Source organism: Chrysochloris asiatica, unplaced genomic scaffold, assembly GCF_000296735.1.
Source record: "Chrysochloris asiatica unplaced genomic scaffold, ChrAsi1.0 scaffold00013, whole genome shotgun sequence".
Lineage (NCBI taxonomy): Eukaryota > Metazoa > Chordata > Mammalia > Afrosoricida > Chrysochloridae > Chrysochloris > Chrysochloris asiatica.
The window spans coordinates 26,638,711-26,660,666 of NW_006408531.1; the positions used below are offsets into that span (position 1 = coordinate 26,638,711).

General features: G+C 37.5%; 1 protein-coding gene across 4 annotated transcripts in view; it reads left to right on the forward strand.

Annotated features, from left to right (window-relative positions):
• PTPRK (protein tyrosine phosphatase, receptor type, K) overlaps positions 1 to 21,956 on the forward strand; it is a 756,434-nt gene that overhangs the window by 357,957 nt on the left and 376,521 nt on the right. For all 4 annotated transcript variants that reach the window (XM_006834676.1, XM_006834677.1, XM_006834675.1 and 1 more), the window contains exons 4-5: positions 8,181 to 8,262; positions 13,138 to 13,253. In XM_006834676.1, the coding sequence (XP_006834739.1) occupies positions 8,181 to 8,262; positions 13,138 to 13,253 (198 nt within the window). The remainder of the gene's footprint in view (positions 1 to 8,180; positions 8,263 to 13,137; positions 13,254 to 21,956) is intronic.

Sequence of the window (21,956 nt, forward strand, 5' to 3'; positions counted from 1 at the left end):
CAAGTGTATATTGTTCCACAACCTCCTACAATGCTGTTGAATTAAGTTCCAATCAGGTTCTGGTTAACTGAAAAAATAACACATATCTACTTATACAGTGAATAACCTTAGCTGAGAGTGTAAACAGGTTATATTGAATCTTATTTCCCTTAAGCAATCTTCCTTTCTCTAGAGCATGTACTCCGTATTGTAAACCTTTATCTATTTACTCTTGGATCGTTTGAGCGAGACTAATATCCCTAGACAGTTGATTTACATGGTTTCCACAAACTTTTTGAAACTCCTCATAAATAGCTGAGAAAATTGAGACCATAAATCTGAAACCCCTTTATCTCCCAATCTTATAAATTGACCACATCATCAAACATCTTTTTCCCTCATGGTATTTAGAAGGCAGAATGCTTTTTTTTGTCTATACTTACGTTCATGCCTCCTCTAGGTCATCACACAATGAGTTCTTCCTTTTATCATTCATAATTTTATTGGCAATATTTTTAGTCTCTGTGTTGTTTGGTTGTTAAATAACATTTGGCCCTTCAAATATCATTTTATCCCTCAAAAATGATATTTTACTGGCTTTGTACTTCCAATTTCCCTTTAACATTTATTCCTTCTTTTCCGATTTCCTTCTGGCACAGTTTCAGGGGGAGGGGGAAGAAAGAAAACACCTAGAAAAGATCCTTGAGACACTACAACATTTATAGTTCAAAGTGTTCAAGAGCAAACATGCCAGTTAGAGGCTATAATGCACCTGACTCAAGCTATGGTATTTTCAGTAGCCTCATATGCATGTGAAAATTGGACAATGAATAAGGAAGACGGTAGAAGAATTGATGGATTCAAGTTACAGTGTTGTAGAATAATATTAAAGGTACCATGGACTGCCAAAAGAACAAATGAATCTGTACAGGAAGAAGTACTACCGGAATGCTCATTAGAAGCTAAGATGACCAGACTTCATCCCTTATACTTGAGACAGACATTTTATCAGGAGAGACCAGTCCCTGAAGAAGGACATCATGCTTGGTAAAGTGCAGACTCAGTGAAAAAGAGGAAGACCACCAACAAGATGGCTTACACCGTGGCAGCAGCAATGAACTCAAGCATGGCAGTAATTGTGAGGATGGCACAGGACTCGGCGGTGTTGTTTTTGTTGTGCACAGGGTCACTATGGGTCAGAACTGACTTGATGGTACTTGACAACAACACCATTTAATTAATTAATTATCTACATTTGGACATGGGTGTTTGGAAGAAACTATTAATTTTGGAACAATTATTCTTTAAAAGCAAATGTGTATTTTACGTTTAACTGTGTAGTAGCAAAACTTGGTATTAATTCAATCACAAAAGCACCAACATAAGTAGATTCTTTGTTAAATTCCTTTATAGGGTTCCCAGGGAATGGGTTTGGACCACTGACCTTGCGGTTAGCATTCCAGTGCTTATCATACAGTACCATTATGTGGATAAAATATGAATTTTTTTCTCTTCCGCCCACCAGTGAGGTTTGGGGATTAGGTTATGATGGGAAGGAGAATAAGGGAATGAGCAGAAATTTCATTTTGTACATGTGCCTTTTGTGGATATGTTCTTCCCAAAAATCAAACACTTTTCGGTTCAATATATAGCACTTTTTTTTGTACTGCATTCCAATGTGCCTGGAGCTGTGGTAAATGTTTCATGTGCATATCACATTTGATCCTCCCTGAAATCCTGAAGATGGTGCCAATAATTTCTTTTCACAGAAGAAAAAAACAAAACAAAACTGAAGTTTAACAGATTTACCTTTCTTACCCAAGTTCACACAATCAAAGATTGCTAACTAAATTAGTATCTGATGTTAGACACTTATTTCTTATCATTATGATATACTATAAAGGTAATTAAAAGCAATTAAAGTTTTATTTTTTTCTAGTATCGAACATATTTTTAATATTTGTGACAAACCTAGCATACAGCCAAGGCCAGTATTACCCAGATGAAGACACAAAGAAACAGATGAAATTGGTTGAGTTGTTTTAACAGTGAGCTAAAGACTAGATCCCAGGCTTTTTGACAACTAGTTCAGCTTTTCCTTATATTTGCTATTCATCTGCTTATATGCATTTAATTTTGTTACCAGAGAATAAAATTGTTCTTGTTTTTTAGGGCCTGCACTTTTTTCTACTTTAATTGAACTTTACTTCACTTATTTAGTTAATAACCCAGGAATGTTGCTGGAGTAGTAAAAGTTTGATTAGAATCATCACCTTCACTATTTCAGGTAATGGAGTGACGTGAACACAGTAGGAAAAGCATAAGCCTGTGCATTCTGTTCTAGGCTGGCCTCCTGGCAGGGTTAATGTTCACATCTGGCAGGGCTCCCAGTGCTCTCTTCTTCTGGGAAGCACTGGTTGACTAGTTGACACCAAGCATTAGATGTGACCCGAGCATTAACCCAAGCAAGCTTTTTGTAATTAAGCTATTGAAATTTGTTTCCCCTGACTGGACAGAGAGCTTTACAAGGTGAGGGCTCTGTTGAAGTGATAAAGCTGATTAGATCTTTAGCAGTAAAGAAATCTGATTTTCGAAATTTCCTCTGCTTTTGTTAATGAGGCAAAGCCAACACTTAGCCAGGGAAATGAGGTCACTAAAAAGAGAAAGAAGTTTTTTTTTTTTCTCCCCTCTTTAATAAAAGAACTATCTATTTGCCTCCTTTTGTATCAAGACCGAAATGTATTGTACTGAATAAGATTCCATTGAAATGAGCAAATAAGAAAATTTTTCTCAAGGGGGCAATAATCTTGTTTAAACTCATCACCTATGTGATACAGAGAAAGTTAAACAATTCAAGGAAGGAAAAGTAAGGTACTTCTAGAAATTAATCTAATAAATGCTGACTACAATAAAATAACTAGCAATAATTAATTATACAGCTCTCTGATTGTTCCCTACAAATGCCTTTATTTCTTTCTGTTTTCAATAATGTTATTTTCTCATTTTTCTAATAATAACTTACTCACTTTTTCTTCCTATGCCTTTCCTTTTTGTGAACAGTATCTTATTAAGTAAACTTTAATTTTTGGTATGCATTTATACAAATATAAAATATTAGCAATGTTATTAATCATTCGTTTTAACTTCTATAGCACTTTTACATATGTTACCATTTAATCCTCATGAAATTTTATAATTAAAACTGTATTACATAGTTTTCTAGAATTGTGACTGTTGTTTTTAGGTGCCATTGAGTCGGTACCGACCAATAGCGACCCTATGCACAGCAGAACGAAACACTGCCCGATCCTGGGCCATCCTCATTGCGGTTGCCAGCAATGCTGTTGCCATCAATGCTGCCACTTGGCCAATCCATCTCGTTGGGGATCTTCGTCTTTTTCTCGGACCCTCCACCTTACCAAACATGATGATATCCTTGTCCAGCGACTGGTCCCTCCTGATACTCTGTCCGCACTATGAGAGATAAAGTTTGGCCATCCTGGCATCCAAGGAGCACTCTAGCTGCGCGTCTTCCATCACTAATCTATTGATTCTTTTGGCAGCCCATGGCACTTACAATATTCTCCTCTAGCACCATAACTCAAAGGCATCAATTCTCTATGGTCTTCCTTATTCACTGTCCAGCTTTCGCATGAATATGAGGTTATTAAAAATACCATGTCTTGGGTCAAGCTGACATCTTTGCTCTTCAACACTTTAAAAAGGTCTTTTGCAGCTGATTTGCCTAATGCAATATGTCGTCTGATTTCTTGACTGCTGCTTCCTTGAGTGTTGATAGTTGATCCAAGAAGAATGAAGTCCTTGACAACTTCAATCTTTTCTCTGTTGATAAGAATGTTTATTGGTCCAGTGGTGAGGATTTTTGTTTTCTTGACATTGAGATGTAATCCATACTGAAGGCTGTGCTCTTTGATCTTCATCAGTAAATGTTTCAAGTCCTCTTCACTTTCAGCAAGCATGGTTGTATCATCTGCATATCGCAGGTTGTTAATGAGTCTTCCTCCAATCCTGATGCCACGTTTTTCTTCATAGAACCCAGCTTCTCGGATTATTTGCTCAGCATACAGGTTGAATAAGTATGGGGAAAGAATACAACCTTTTGAACACCTTTCTTAATTTTAAACCATTCAGTGTTCCCATGTTCTGTTCGAGCAACTGCCTCTTGGTCCAGGTACAGATTCCTCATGAACACAATTAAGTGTTCTGGAATACTCATGCTTTGCATGTCATAGTTTGTCATGATCTACACAATTGACTAGGCCCTTCAAAGTGATATGATTTGTGACTAGGCTCTTAAAAATGATAGGATTTTTTGAAGAATTTGCAAATGGGAGAGTCTGGAGTCAGACTGAACTTTTCTTATCCTCAGAAAAGTAACTTGTACAACAATAGACTCAATATGCATATTATTTAAAGCATTTGATTCTCTTCTCAATTTCCTTCTAAGCCTTTGTTCTAACATTTAGAAAGTGCCATGACAATTGTGCATTTATACTGAATCCATGTATGTAAATGTAAGTCACACACACACACTTCTGTGTTCAGTGATTATCCTTCCTTTCACCATGGAGCCGTCTTTTCCCACACAAACACTGTCCTCCTGTTCAGATTCAACTTATGCCTATGAAATCAATTATCAGAAGGGACAAACTTAAGATAGAAAAGAAGTAACCCAGGAGAAGGTTATGACAGGAATGAATGCAAGGGTTGTAAGCCATTCCAATCTACTCTGTCCTGTTGTTAGAGCCTTTGGGGTGGATGTAAAAGTGCTAAAGGAGAGTTGTTGTTGTTGTTGTTAAGTGCCATCCAGTTGGTTCTGACCCATAGCAACCCTGTATAGGGTTTTTGAGAAGCAGGTAGTGAGCTTGAACCACCTACCTTGCAGTCTGGCGCATTAACCAACAATGCCACACCAGAGGAGAGTGTGAGTGGCTTAATGTTCACTGATAGCTGCAGTTTATTCCACATAATATTTAATCAGTGTGCTATTTATAATGACTTTAAAAGACTTGAAAAATACTTTCCTGCTTTATCGTGAGAGGCAATGAATGATGAATGCATGGGCTATGGATTCAGAAAACCTGGAATCCAGGCCTGGATTCTCCATTTGCTAGTTATTAGACCCTGGTCAACTTGTGTCATATTTTGTTTGAATAGGATACAGGTAATACCTGGCATGATCTTAGTGAGGATTAAATTAGTTGACCTGTGTGTTTATGTGTGTGTATTATATACAGAATAAAACACAAAGTATGTGTGCACACACATGTGAATGTGAATGCACATTAGTTTAGAAGAAGCTTTTATATGTACTAAGTGCTTCAAAAATGAAGCTTCTGCCCATCAAAGATATTAAAAGTATACTTGTAAAGCGGAGCACAGTGGCCCCCATAGGATTAGCACTGGATTGTCAACCACAAGATCGTCCTTTCAAGTCCTCGAGATTTACAGCCTCAGAAACCCTATACGGGGTTGCTGTGAGTCAGAACTTAACAATAACAACATACCTGTAAAGGTTACCAGATAAAACTTAATGGCTGATTGGCACTTTTAAATTTCAGATTTTCTTGATTCCTCTCTTACATTTGAAGGAGTCCTAGTGGTATTGTAGAAAATAACTAAGCAATGCAACTGGACTGTTAACCTCTAGCTTGGTAGTTCCAACACATCAGCTGCTCTGTGGAAGAAAGAGGAGGTCTTCTGCTCCCGTGAAGATTTACAGCCTTGAAAGCCTTGTGCAGAGTTGTTATCAGTGGAAATCGTCTTGACTGCACACAGCCACCACCACCCCAGGAACTCTGGTGGCACAGTGCTTAGATGCGCAGCTTCTGACCCAAAGGCTGGACACTTGAACCCACCAGCTAGTCCACCGGTGACAGATTTGAAAACCTGTCTCTGCAAAGATTTACAGCTGTGGAAACAATGTGGGGCAGTTCTACTATGTCTTAAATGTCACTGTGAGTCAGAATTGACTCAATGGTAATGGTTTTGGTGTTTTAGGTTTACCAAATTCCCCGTTTGTTGTTCTATTTCTACACAATTGCAATAAACTTCACTATTTTCATTCCTTCCTCCCCACTCCAATCAGAGGCCCTGAGTTTTTCCCAAGTCAGAACCACGGTCTTAATCCAGAATCAGCCAATATACATATTGTTGTTGTTATGTGCTGTGGAGTCGGTTCCGACTCATAGTGACCCTGTACACGGTTTCCGAGGCTGGAAATCTTTACAGGAGCAGAAAGCCTCATCTTTCTCCTGTGGAACAGCTGGTAGTTTCGAACTGCTGAGCTTTGCGGTTCCCAGCCCGATTCATAACCACTACGCTGTCAAATCATTAGAGGTTGATGGATCATATTACAGAGTCTTCTTCCTAAAGTATGTGTGTTCATCTAGATACTACTGCTTACATGAATATCTGATGCCTTTAAGTTGTGGTTTGTTATTTACTAGACTTTTTCTAATTACTGTGGTGTGAGTGTTGACATGTTTTAGAATAGGATACGATACCTAGAAGCAAAATCCACTCTCTCTTTATTGCACTTCTGTCTTGACTGGCTTCACTACCAGCACTTCTCTTCCTTTTTTGATCATCACTCCTTAATCCAGCTTTATTGACTTTACATTGTTTGTCTTTTCAGACTTTCGTTTTTAGTGACTTTTTCTTGGGAGATCATTTTAGTTACTTCCATCATACAAACTCCACATCTGTAGCTTACTTTGTGATGCTGGTTTCCAAATCTCTCAGTTTATTTTGTGTCCTCTTCTCTTCCAGATACAGTTCGGTAGTTCTCTTCTAAAAGTTTCCCGTGTGTTGTATGTTGTTATTAATTACCATTGAGTTGGTTCCAGATCATAATGACCCCATATAGGACTCCTGAATAATGGCTGGTGGGTTTGAGCCACCATCCTTGTGGTTAGCAGTCCACTGCTTACCCTAAAGGCTCTGTGTATATCATAGGCAAGTAAAATTTGAAATATCCTAAATTTCATCTCCAAATGGTTATCTCTTACTCTATAGTACTGTCACACGACAGCATCATCGATCTAGTGGCCAAGCCAGTCATCATAGAATTGCCTTGCATATCACTCTTTCATTCTCCGAACTAAGGAGTCACTAACTTCTATCTTGTCTACTTCCTTAGCAATAGTTACATTTTTCTATTCATCTCTCCATCCTCATTGCTACTAGATTGCCTATCTCTATGTCTTTCTTAAATCCACCTTGCAAACAAATGTCTTTCATTGGGAATAATTAAGTATATTATTCTCCTACTTTAAATACCAACAGCCTCCATGGTGTTTCCTACAATGCAAAATGCTCAGTCCAGTGTCACTCTGTTTATCTCCAAGAATGAACAATTCCATGGTCAAATGAAACAAATGTGCTGCAGTTCAATCATTCCCTTTGAATGTTACAACACACAATACTAAAATAAAGGTCAGAAGAAGTTTTGGCATCAACTATAACAGTAAAGTCTATGTCATAAACTTAAATCTGAACAAGTTTAGTTAACTCAGCATATTATTGATGTGGAAATATCGACAGAACATATTTCTGATTTCACTTCTATGGTTTTCAAAGCCTACCATGCTTACCTCTTTAACCTTACATTTAATATTTGAGACTTTTTAATAGTACTTATTGCATTCAATCAATTCCTTGAATATGCAGCTCTGTTGTATTACAATGCATATTGTTCTTTGGCTAAGAAAGATGCTAATCTATGTTCACTTTCATCTTTGAAAATTCATCTACTTAAAAGTTCAAATTATTTTTTACAATTTCATATCTTCATTGGTTATAATACTGCAGGGCACATATTAGGTTATCAGTGCATGTTAAATAAATAGTAAAATGTGGGACTTAGACGGGAAAACATTTACTTTGAGAGATATTTGATTTGTTACATATGCCTACTCATTCTGCCTCTATATTGATTCTTTGGGGAAGTTACAAATGTTTAATAATACTTGCTCCTATATCTCAGTAATTTAATTGCTGTTCAAATATTTTTATTTTAGCTTGTTACAAGATTAGGAAATGCTATTAAATATAAATATTAGTTCTCACAGAAGAACACTCAAATTTAATTTTTCTAAGTGAGCTATAGCTTTTCTCCTTCCACTGTGGAAATTCTGTTCAGATGATTGTTGTAAATGTTTTCTGTTTCTTCCTGACAGGTAATATTTGAAGCTGAAGTCTCAGGAGGGAGAAGTGGTTATATTGCCATTGATGACATCCAAGTACTGAGTTATCCATGTGGTAGGTTGTGATTAAGAATTGTAGTTTTCTATGTCCTTGCAACACCTGTCTGATATTGGCATTGATTTGATTGTTTTCACTTGGTCACTGCTGTCTTCTTTTGTGGTTTCTCCTCGCTTCCTGTTTAGTTTTAGCTTTTAAATTTTAAATTAACACTGACATTTCCTAGAGTTTCTGAATCAGACCTTTTTTTTTTTTTTTTTTTAAGATTAGTATCTAATTACACATATATCATTTGTTATTGTTAACTGCCGTCAAGTTATTGTCCACCCATAACGACCTTATATATGGCTACCAAGGAGTGGCTGGTGAGCTTGAACTGCTGACCACATGGTTCAAACTGACATTGCAATCCAGTGCATTAGCCTTCCAGTACCACACCAGGACATATAACATAGTAGTTTAAATTATTTAATTACTGTAGACTAATCTAAAGAGTCCTGGTGTGCCTCTGTGGCCTAATGCATGAGACTACAAAGTCGTTTGAACAGTAAGGTGGGTGGTTCAAGCTCACCAGCTTCTCTTTGGAAACCCTATACAGGGTCACTGTGGGTCGGTATACCAAACAGCCACCAGTCGTCTGTCAGTTTGTTGTACTGTGGTGCCTTGTGAGTTGCCATGATTCTGAAAGCCATGCCAATGATATTTTAACTAACCCGCAGGGTTACACATGGTGGACAGGTTTCAGATGAGTTTCCAGACAAAGATAGACTAGGAAGAAAGAGTGATGAACTACTTCCAAATCTCTAGTCACTGAAAACCTCATGAATAGCAGAGAAACGCTCTCAGATATAGTGCCGGGAAATGAGTACCTCAGGTTAGAAGGCACTCAAAATGCGATTGGGGAAGAGATGCCTCCTCAAAGTAGAGTTGATCGTGATCACACAAATGGAGTGAAGCTTGTAGGAGAAAAGCCTGCGGGACCTTCATTTGCTGGTGGGGCACAACTCAAAATGAAGAGAAACAGCTGTAAACATCCATTGAATATCGGAACATGGAATGTACGAAGTATGACTCTGGGAAAATTGGAAGTTGTCAAGAATGAAATGGAATGCATAAACATCAATATCTTAGGCATTATTGAGCTCAAATGGACTGGTATTGGCCATTTTGAATCTGACAACCATATGGTTTACTATGCAGGGAATGACAAATTGAAGAGGAATGGTGTTGCATTCATCGTCAAAAAGAACATATCCAGATCAGTCATGAGGTACAATGCTGTAAGTGATAGGATAATATCCATGCACCTACAGGGAAGCCCAGTTAATACCACTATTATTCAAATTTATGCACCAACCACTAAAGCCAGTGAGAAGGAAATAGAACAATTCTAACAACTTGTTCAATCTGAAATCGAACAAACAGGCAATCAAGATGTATTGCTCATTACTGGTGATTAGAATGCAAAGGTTGGGAGCAAAGAGGAAGAATCAGTAGGTGGAAAATATGGCCTTGGTGATAGAAATGATGCTGGAGAATGCATGATTAAATTCTGCAAAACCAATGATTTGTTCATTTCAAATACCTTCTTAAGACAGTGTAAGAGACATGGACCTCGCCAGATGGAATACATAGAAATCAAATTGACTACATCTGTGGAAAGAAACGATGGAAAAGCTCCATATCATCAGTCAAAACAAGACCAATGGCAGAGTGTGGAACAGATCATCAATTACTCATATGCAAATTCAATCTGAAGCTGAAGAAAATGAAAACAAGTCCACAAGAGCCAAAATATGACCTTGAATATATCCCACCTGAATTCAGAGAGCATCTGAAGAACAGATTTGATAAATTAAACACTAAAGACCAAAGACCAGAAAAGTTGTGGGATGACATCAAGAACATCATACATGAAGAAACAAAGAGTCATTGAGAAGACAAGAAAAAAGGAAAAGATCAAAATGGGTGTCAGAAGAGACACTGAAACTTGCTCTCCAGTGTAGAGATGCTAAAGCAAATGGAAGAAATGAAGAGGTCAAAGAGCTGAACAGAAAAATTCAAAGGTCACCTCAAGAAGATAAAGCCAAATATTACAAGTAAATGTGCAAAGATCTAGAATCAGAAAACCACAAAGGAAGAACACACTCAGCATTTCTCAATCTGGGGGAACCGAATAAAAAATTCAAGCCTTGACTTTCATTATTGAATGATGCAGAAAGCATCAAGAGAAGATGGAAGGAATACACAGAGTCACCATACCAAAAGGAAATGGTTAATGTTCAATCAATTTAAGAGGCAGTATATGATCAAGAGCCAATGATACTGAAGGAGGAAGTTCAAGGTGCATTGAAGGAATTGGCAAAGAACAACGCACCAGGTTTGATGGAATAAAATTGAAATCTTTCAAGAAAGTGAGGTGGCAAAGGAGACACTCTCTCATCTGAAGTGTGGCAACAATAGTGAGGTTGGCCCAGGATCATGCAGCGTTTCATTCTGATGTGCATAAGGTCTCTGTGGGTTGATACCAACTCGATGGCACCTAACAACAACAATGGTTTGGAATCAACTCAACAGCACTTAACAGCAAGAAGAACAATATAATGTCACTTCGTTTTATTTGTTTAGATTGTATTCTAAACCTCTGGTTAGTACATATTTTAGAAAAAGATAGAATATAAGGAACAAGGAAACACAGATTACTAACCACATAGTTATTTTATGCCCTTAGTTTCACATTGGTTGGGCTTTAGATGGCATGACTATATTTGTTTTTATATTGCATTTCCTGAAAAACAGTTAATCCATGCACTCATTAGACTGAGGCATGAAACAACTGGCATAAATTCAAATTTAATCGTTAATTTTCAACAGCAGCATTTTATAGGATCCTTGGGTTTTGGGATTATCTGTTCAGTTTTCCTTCCTGGCGGAAATATCTCTTTGTAAGCAGCATAGACAAGTGGCAGCTTGTGAGAGGCAAGCACTAAGTGACTGCCAAATTCTCGTCTGCATCAGAATTACCTAGATGGCATGAGAAGTCATAGACTGCTTGGCCTCTCACTAGTTCTGATTCGGTAAGTCTGTGCTGAGGAGAGAAATTGCATTTTTAGCAAATTCTCCGAGTTGCTAAGTGGAAAAAAGGATTGATACACTCAGTTGAAAGGCTGAAGGTTCAGATTCATCCAGAGGGATCTCAGAAGAGACATTTATTTCAGAAAAATAAGCCCTTGAAAGCTCTCTGGAACAGAGTTCTATTTTGCCACACACAGGGTCGCCCTGAGTTGGCATCAATTAGATGGCAACTGGTTTTTCTAACAAGTTCCCAGGTGATGCTGCTGCTGCTGGTCTTGAGAATGATTGTTTTAGCTTACGCTCTGTCTCTAGCATTTCTTTGTTGGAAGGTATACTGAGGTCAGGCATCAGAGACAGATGCAACCATGGTGGGCTAGTTTATACATTGTTGTTGTTGCTACGTGCAATCGACCCAGCTCTGACTCACAGCGAGCCTATATAGGTTTCCAAGGAGTGGCTGTTGGGTTTAAACCACTGACCTCACAGTTAACAATCCAGTGTTTATCCTACAGTGTCACATCACACCAGGGCTTCAAATGTATACATTCCATGTGATATTTTTTAAGAATATAGAGAACAAAATAACTTCACACAAAGTTCAAATGAGCTTTCTGATATTTTTTTTTCTTTCTTTCTTTCTTCAATCCATTAGGATAAGGAAATTGTGTTTATATCTAGTATTCATTTTTTCTTTTGATAGTTAGATGTTAAATCAAAGAACAGCTTTTTATGAGTAAACAACCAGAGAGAGCTATGAGCATGGAGTGTGGGTAATCTTCTAGGCGATTTTTTTTTACTTGTTGAGACTTAGCTTGCCTTGTCTTCCACTGTAATATCCTTACACAGGAAAATATCACTGAGACTTACTTTTAAAAGGTTTTGAAGAGAAAACTTGCTTGTCAATTGTATATCCCAGGTACATTTTTACTACTGTCTTCAATTTTGCTGGTCTAATATCTTTGAATAGCTTTCCTAAAGCTATAAATGAATAGGAAATCCTTGTGGCAACAGTTAAGGTGATAATATATTAATGGGAAATGAAATAGTTCCTTGTTCTTAGTGGTGGTGGTGGTGGTGTACTATGGAGTTGGTTCCGAGGCTATCAATCTTTATGGGAGCAGATAATCTTATCTTTCTCCCAGGTGACCACTGGTAATTTCAAACTACTGACCTTGAGGTTAGTACCCCGACTCATAACTACCAGAGCTCCTTCTTAGCGGTATTACAGGGTTACAGCAAAAGTTTGAAAAGAATATCTAGGTGTACAGATTGTTGTTGTTGTTACTGTGCCATGGAGTCGGTTAAGACTCATTGTGACCCTGCACAGTGTTTCCGAGTCTGTAAATCTTTACAGGAGCAGAAAGCCTCATCTTTCTCCTTCAGAACAGTTGGTAGTTTTGGACTGCTGACCCTTAGGTTAGCAGCCCTAATTGTAACCACTATGCCGATTATAGCTGAATAATTCAATGGCTGTGCAACTGTCATTATTTTCAATATTTTTCTTTTACATTCGTATATTATGCTCACATTTTTACCTATTAATCAGTTTTGCTTTGATTTGTACTTGTTTTGTCCTCACCCATGTTCACTATGCTTTGCTGGTCTATCAGTGGTAATTGTGGATTGCTCACTCTGCATAATAATGCTTTAGCAACTTTGGGGACATAGCAAGCGATCTATTGAGAAAACAAAACTGAGCTGCAGAGAGAAATAGTATCTCCCTGTGTGAAGAAAACTGTTTTCTTTCATATGATATTAGTCATAGCCAAAGGTAAATGTATTTAAAACATTATTTTTCGGATAAGTACATGTATGTTGTTTTTGAGTAAAAAAATTTTTTCTTTTTTGCCTTCACAGATAAATCTCCCCATTTTCTTCGTCTGGGGGATGTAGAGGTCAATGCAGGGCAGAATGCTACATTTCAGTGCATCGCTACAGGGAGAGATGCTGTACATAACAAATTATGGCTGCAGGTAAGGCTGAGGTGGCAATGGAGCTGAAGGGTTCTCTGGACTTAAAGAAAATTCACAACTGCACTGTTTGTGATTGCATTCTTTTCTGTGTGTATGTGTGTACATATGTGTGTGTGTTAGACATGTGGAACAGGTTGTCTTCTGGGTGGGCTTAAATTAATTCACAGCAGAGTAATTCAGAAATTCCTTCTTGGACTATGAATTAAAACACTAGAATTTATGATTTTAAAGTATTTGTATTGATCTACAGTGAAACTTAATGAATCTCTATTATTATATACACATTATAAAAAGTATTTCTCTAAGCCCTTTGGAAAGAGAAGGAAGAATGTAGTATTTTTTATTTAATATATATTTTGAACATTAACTTTACAAGAGCATTATACTTAAGGATGAAATGTTAATATTGGGAGATTTTTATTTTATGAATTTTGTAAAACCCTGGGGAGTATTTCAGGAAATGTCAATTGTCAGTGAGCAAATTACAAATTTTGGATTTCTTTTGCATGGAGGTTAATCACAGATCTGAGGTAGATAAAATTACTTACCAAGTTCTCAGTAAATATGTACTTAATTGATTGATATTTAATAAATGTGTTTATGAGCTCTGTTGTCCTCTTTGGTTACACATTGGGTTGCTAACTACAAGTTCAGTGGTTTGAATCTTCGCCTGTAAACATTTACCACCTTGGAAACCCTATACAGGCTTGGAGTTAGAACTGATTGGCTAGCACACAACAGCATCAACAATAGCAAAATACATGTTGGTCAAATGTAAGAGATGGGCATAAATAAAGGTCTTAAAAGGACTACTCCATGCCATATGAGAAAGTTCAAAAATGTATATATGTCAATATTGACAGATGGGAATTGGAAAAGCTGAGAGCCATTCCACAGCCAGGAGGAAAATAAATAGCTGTTGTGCTAATTATGTGAAGTTAATGAATATGTAATACTATTACTCTTCAAGCAACTGTTTTTTATTTGCACTTCTCTGCATTAGAATGAGGAAAGGGATCTAGTTAGAATTTTAAATTCATGAGGATTTCAGTGGAGACCAAAAGTAAGGTAGTATCTTAAAAATAGGTATCATGATTTGTGTTACTGTATCTTTGTTGTTGTTGTTAAGTTCTGTCAAATCAGTTCAGACTCATAAAGACCCTGTGTATGGCTTCCAAGGAGCAGCTGATTGGTTTGAACTACCATCCTTATTAGTCTACTGCTTCTCCAATAGTGTCACACGAGGAATCCACTGTATATTTGGTTTGGTTGTTGTTAAGTGCCGTTGAGTCATGTACCCTAGCTGCGCTGTATAGGGTTTCCAAAGAGTGGCTGATAACCTTGAACCACCGACCTTGCAGTTCATAACAACTCTGTAGTCTAGCACATTAACTAATAGCCAAATACAAGGACTTCACTGTATCTTTGCTGTTGTTCTTGTTGTTGTTAGGTGCCATCGAGTCGGTATCTACCTTATGCACAGCAGAACGATACACTGCCAGTTCCAGGGCCAACCTCACTACTGTTGCCACGCTTGAGTCCATCAATGCTGCCTCTTGACCAATCCATATCATTGGGGGTCTTCTTCTTTTACTCTGACCTTCCACCTTACCAAACATGATATCCTTCTCCAGCGACTGGTCCCTCCTGACAATATGTCCAAAGTATGAGAGACAAAGTTTGGCCATCTTGGCCTCTAAAGGAGCACTCTGGCTGCACTTCTTCCAAAACAGATCTATTGGTTCTTTTGGCAGCCCATGGCACTTTCAATATTCTCCTCCAACACCATAACTCAAAGGCATTAATTCTTATACGGTCTTCCTTATTCACTGTCCAGCTTTTGCATGCATATGAGGTTACTGAAAATATCATGTCTTGGGTCAGGCATACCTTAGTCCTCAAGCTGACATCTTTTCTCTTCAACACTTTAAAAAGGTCTTGTGCAGCAAATTTGCCTAATGTAATATGTTGTTTGATTTCTTGACTGTTGCTTCCCTGAGTGTTGATAGTTGATCCAAGAAGAATGAAGTCTCTGACAACTTCAATCTTTTCTCCGTTGATAAGAATGTTGTTTATTGGTCCAGTGGTGAGGATTTTTGTTTTCTTTACATTGAGATGTAATCCATACGGAAGGCTGTGCTTTTTGATCTTCATCAGTAAATATTTTAAGTCCTCTTCACTTTCAGCAAGCAAGGTTGTATCATCTGCATATTGCAGGTTGTTAATGAGTCTTCCTCCAATCCTAATGTCACATTTTTCTTCATAGAACCCAGCTTCTCGGATTATTTGCTCAGCATACAGGTTGAATAAGTATGGGGAAAGAATACAACCTTTTTGAACACCTTTCTTAATTTTAAACCATTCAGTGTTCCCATGATCTGTTCGAACAACTTCCTCTTGGTCCGGGTACAGATACCTCAACAGCAAAATTAAGTGCTCCGGAATACTCATACTTCGCAATGTTGTCATACCTTGTCACGATTCACACAATCGAAAGCCTTTGCATAGTTAAAAAAGCACAGGTAAACATCTTTCTGATATTCTCTGCTTTCATCCAAGACCCATCGAACATCAGCAATGATATCCCTTATTACATGGCCTCTTCTGAATCCAGCTTGCACTTCTGGAAGTTCTCTGTCAATGTATGCCTTCCGCTGTTTCTATATTACCTTTAGCAAAACTTTACTCGCATGGGATATCAAAGAGATTATCCAATGATTTTTGCATTCTGTTGGGTCACCTCTCTTTGGAATGGGAACAAATACGGATCTCTTCCAATCAGTCGGCCAGATAGTTGTCTTTCCAATTTCTTGGCAGAGATGAGTAAGTGCCTCCTTTGCCACCTCACTTTCGTGAAAGGTTTCAATTTTTATTCCATCAGTTCCTGGTGTTGTTCTATGCCAATTCCTTCAATGCACCTTGATCTTCCTCCTTCAGTATCATTGGCTCTTGATTATATGCTACCACTTGAAAAAGTTGAACATGAACCATTTGCTTTTGGTACAGTGACTGTGTATTCCTTCCACCTTCTTTTGATGCTTTCTACATCATTCAATAGTTTGCCCAGAGGATCCTTCAATAATGAAATCGAGGCTTGAATTTTTTCCTACAGTTCCCCTGGCTTAAGAAATGCTGAGCATGTTCTTCCTTTTTGTTTTTCTGATTCCAGATCTTTGCACATGTTTTGTAATATTTGACTTTATCTTCTTGAGCTGATCTTTGAAAATTTCTCTAAAGTTCTTGTACCTCCTCTTTTCTTTCATTTGTTTTAGCATCTTTATGCTGGAGAGGGAGTTTCAGTGCCTCTTCTGACATCCATTATAACCTTTTCCTTCTTTCTTCTTAATGACTTTTTGCTTTCTTTATGTATGATGTTCCTGATGTCATCCCACAACTCCTCTGGTCTTCGATCTTTAGTGTTTAATGTGTCAAATCTGTTTTTCAGATGATTTCTGAATTCAGGTGGGACATATTCAAGGTCATATTTTGGCTCTTGTGAACTTGTCTCATTTTCTTCAGCTTCAGCTTGAATTTGCATATAAGTAATTGATGGTCTGTTCCACAGTCTGCTCCAGGCCTTATTTTCACTGATGATATCGAGCTTTTCCATCATCTGTTATCACAGATGTAGTTACTTTGATTTCTATGTATTCCATCTGGTGAGGTCAGTGTGTATAGTCATCTGTCATGTTGTCTAAAGAAGGTATTTGAAATGAACAAATAATTGATTTTGCAGAATTCTATCATGCATTCTCCAGCATCATTTCTATCACCAATGCCATATTTTCCAACTACTGATCCTTCCTCTTTGCTCTCAACTTTTTCGTTCCAACCTCCAGTACTGATCAATACATCTTGATTGCATGTTTGATCAATTTCAGATTGAAGAAGTTGGTGGAATTTTTCTATTTTATTCTCAGTGGCTTTACTGGTTGGTGGGTAAATTTGAATAATAATGGTATTAACTGGTCTTCCCTGTTAGGTACATGGATATTATTCTATCCCAGACAGTATTGTACCTCGTGACTGATCTGGGTATGTTCTTTTTGACAACGAATGCAACAACATTTCTCTTTAATTTGTCGTTTCCAGCATAGGAAGCCATGTGGTCATTAGATTCAAAATGGCAATACCAGTCCGTTTCAGCTCACTAATGCCTAAGATATCGATGTTTATGCATTCCATTTAATTTTTGACAACTTCCAATTTTCTCAGATTCATATTTTGTTCATTCCATGTTCTGATTTTCAGTGGATGCTTACAGTTGTTTCTCTTCGTTTTGAGTTGTGCCTCATCAATAAATGAAGGTCCTGCAGGCTTTTCTCCCATGAGCTTTTCTGCATTCATGTAATTTAATTTGAGGAGGCAGCTCTTTCCCAGTTGCATTTTGAGTGCCTTCCAACCTGAGGGGCTCATTTCCCGGCACTATTTCTGACAGTGTTTCGCTGCTATTCATAAGGTTTTCAGTGATTGAACATTCGGAAGTAGTTCGTCATTCCTTCTTCCTAGCAGAGGTGGGAGAAAATAGGTCCTACAGCACTTGAAGATCACTAGGGAACCAGTTAGTGCCAAGAAGCTGACACAGATAAACATCCTTCTCTTAGAATCAATGCCGAGGATAGGAGTCTTTGTGGCACAGTAGTTAAGCACTCAGCTGCCAACTAAAAAAATCAGAGGTTTGAACCTACCAAGTGCTCCACAGGAAAATGAAGAAGTTATCTGCTTGCTTGTTGTTGTGGTTAAGCTCCGAGTTGGTTCTAACTCATAGTGACCCTCTATAGGATTTCCAGTGATTGATGGATTTGAACTGGTGACTGAGTTAACAATCCAGTGCCTATCCTACAGTGCTACAACAGGAGTACAGTTTGCTTCCTACAGCTTCCTGTAACTTTTACAGTCACTATGAGCTGGAATAGGCTCAGCAGCAACAGTTTAATAAGAAGCAAATCCATTCCTGTTATAGCAACACTGAAAAACTAAGTACCCAAATGTGAAGAGCTATGATAACGTAGTGGTTACGAATTGGGCTGTGAACTGCAAGGTCAGCAGTTGGAAACTAACAGCTGCCCCAGGGGAGATAGAGGAGGCTTTCTACTCCCGTAAAGATTTACGGCCTCAGAAACCCTGTACAGGGTCACTATGAGTCAGAAGAGAGTCCTTTGGCACATAACAACAACAACAACCCAAACGTGAAAAAGAAATGAGCTATTTATTTTAACTGTTATTATTTAAATGATATACATATATTAAAATATAGGATAATTGTTTTCTGGATAGTGTAATATATTATTCTAAAACTGTTTTACCAGTTAAATATCAAAGCTTTCTCTTTCTTGTTCTCTCACTCTCTCTCCTGTATATTTCTCTGTCTGTCTCTCCCTTCCCCCTTTTCTGGCCTAAACAAATAATTAGCTTAAAAAGTGTCATTTTTTTCAGACATTTACTATTTTTATTTTTAATTATGCTCATAACATAATATTAGTCGTCATTTGATCTTACTTTTGATCCTTATAGTCCTGTCTAGGAGAACCAGAGGCTGCGTGATCGGCCCCTGAGTTTATGCCCCAGAATTTATTGTGACATTGAAAGAAAAAGGGTTTTGTGTACTTTGATACCAGCTGCCTTGTGGCAACAAAGAATTCTCTGGCCCCTGCTGATCTGACTGGGCTACAGTCAAAATACTGCTCTTCTATTGTTTATTTGTTTACTGCTTTGAGAATTGACTAATTTCATCAGAATTTTCTTCTTGCTGTTTTTTTTTTTTAAATAAAAATGAGAGAGAAAATATTTTGTGAGGACACTTGATATGTTTTCTGTCCCTCTCTTTGCATTTACTCTAGAAAGGTAAATTTATGTATCTGTTTGATTTTGACTATGACATCACCAATTCCTCAACTGTTTACATATTTTCCATATTCATTCAAAAGCCATTATGCCTTTTACAATCTTACCACATAAATTACCTAACTTCTTTTCTTAAATCATTCTTCTCAGTGTTCAAGAAAGATTGAAAACTATCAATTATTTAGTTTGGAGATGTTAGAAAATTACAATTTTCTTTATGGTAATAGCCATTTAAAGATGATTAAGATAAGACTAGTTATTTGCATATGTACATGCAAATAAAGTCACATTTAATTAAATACCACCAGGCGCTTTCTAAATGAAAAAAATTTATTTTCATTTTTCATTCAGAAAGTGCCTGGTGATACTCAATTAAATTTACTATAAAACTCTGTTCATCTTTTGTTGCAAGCGATAAAAATAAATTTTTTTTTAACACTTTTTTATATTTATTTTGGAATTCTGGTTCCAAGGCAAATTTACAAGCCAACCCACACAAATAGATACCTGATCAGTTTAGTATAGTGTACAGCAGTGCTGGAGAGATCAGGAGTTCCAGGCTTCAATTCTAACACTCTTTACAGTTAAGAAATTTATTTAGCTGTTCTGATTCTTCCCTATAAAAGAAAATAGAGACTGAAATCTCTTCCAGTTAGAAATGCTAAATTAGGTCTATAGATTATTTTGGATGTGCTGAAACACAGCCTGTATCACTTTTTGTTATTTGATAGAAGAATGAAAGTCTTTTATGGTATTTGTTTTATATGGGGGGGAAATTGCCCCTTACATTAAGTCTCAATATGAGAACAACTGCTTACAATACTTGCTGCAAGTATTGCCAGAGAATATATTTGAAGCACCTCAGTGAAAGGTCACTGCATTCCTATCTCAGATGTAATGGAATAATAGAGTAGCTGTTACGCCTGCCATAGTTAGGTGAAATAAAAAATGACAATCAGCATTTTATGTCCTTGCAATCACTCACATTACATAATATTGAACTTCAATCAGTAAAATGTTATCTAAATATAAGGTGACATAAGAAAAACTGCCATAGCAGCTGATTTTCTACTTGAAAGGAAAAAGTGATATACTACAATTCCCACGAAAATTTTGATGGAAATATGAGTGTCCTTGTTACTTAATTTACATAGGGAAATATATGTTGAAAATGGATTCTGTTTATTTTAGGTTGCAATTCATATTTTAATAATTTCTACTGATTAAAAAAAAACACAAAACCATGCCAATTTAATTAAATTGGAAAATGGAGAAAGAAATTTAAGTAATTTGTGAATTATCTGAGCTAAATCTAGGAAGATAATTTATAAGGGAATCACGATGATTCTGGGTATATCTGCTATATTATTTTCCTGTAAGATATTATATTATATAAACAGAGAGTCTTAGTGTTTGTTTGAGGAGACCTGTTGGCACAGTGGTTAAGTACTACTTTTTTGCTAATCAAAATGTTGGTGGTTTGAAACCACCAGTTGCTCCATAGGAGAAAGTAATGATAGTCTCTTTCATGAAGATTACATGCAGCCTTGGAACCTCTACGGGCAGTTCTACTGTGTTCTTTAGACTCATTGTAAGTCAGCCTCTCTGTGATCTGTTTCTATAAAGATTGTTGTGGTGGTGGTGGTTAAGTGCTGTCAGTTCATTTCTAACACATAGCGTCCCTGTATAGGGTATCCAAAGAGTGGCTGGTAAGTTTTAACAGCTGACCTTATGGTTCAAGGTGACCTAGTGATCCAGTGCTTAGCCTATAGCACCACACCAGGACTCCTCCATAAAGATTGCAGCCTTGAAAATTCTATATGACAATTCTCTTCTGTCCAATCTGTAGTGGTTTTTTGTTTTTGTTTTTTTTAATTAAATGTTTTTATTTTGGATTGAGAAAAGGTTTATAGGGCACATCATCAGCTTCACATTCAACCATTCATATAGCTTGTTTCATTACATTGATTATTATCCCCTCCATATATCATCAGTTAACAGTGTTTCTCTCTATCCTCTTTAGCTTTTTTTTTGGATGGGGAGGGACTTGCCTTTTTGGAATTTACAGTCTCGGCTTTTAGGGAAGGTTTTTACATTTGTCTGTGGATATCCAGGGCTCATGTATGAGATTACTAACAAGCATTACTGAATAATCAGATGAGGGACAGTTTGCTATGTCTACTAGGTAGCTAAAGTCTGATCCTCAGAGCCTATGGTTTGGACAGGCAACAACGCTTGGGCCCACAGAGGCTTGGCCTCCTGACCGGGTCTGCACGGTCTGCATCTGAATCCTCCTTATTTATTGTTTGTTTAAGGGACGCTGCCTGTCTTAGGCGGTCAGTGCGATTTTTTTTTTTTAATGTTTTATTGTGAATTATGTGATAGTTTGCATGGGAGAACATTAGCTTTACATTTATCCTATCATGTATCATTTCATTGCCATGGTTACAATCCCCTCCATGCATCATCCAACTAAAGGGTATATACCCTGCAAGCCTGTCCCCTGGTCATCAGCACACAGTTCTTCTCCCTCTCCCTCTCCCTCTCTGTGTCTAAAGTTCCCAGCTGTTTCATCTCTCCACATCGTGGTCTCTGCCTCCATCTCAGGCATCACTGTTTCTCTGGGTAGGGTACCACTCTCTGCTCTTCTCCCTTGATGGTCCTAGGGACCTCCGATCCTAGACTGCAAAGTCATTCACTCCCCTTCTTTTGCTACAAAATGCCAACAACCCTCACAATCAGTCCTGATAACAATTGTTGACTATTGTATCACAAGACACCGATCCATATCTCTTTTCATCAGCCAGGCCAAGACAGATTGGATACTTCTCAGTGGAGATTCTACCTTCCTCCACGCCC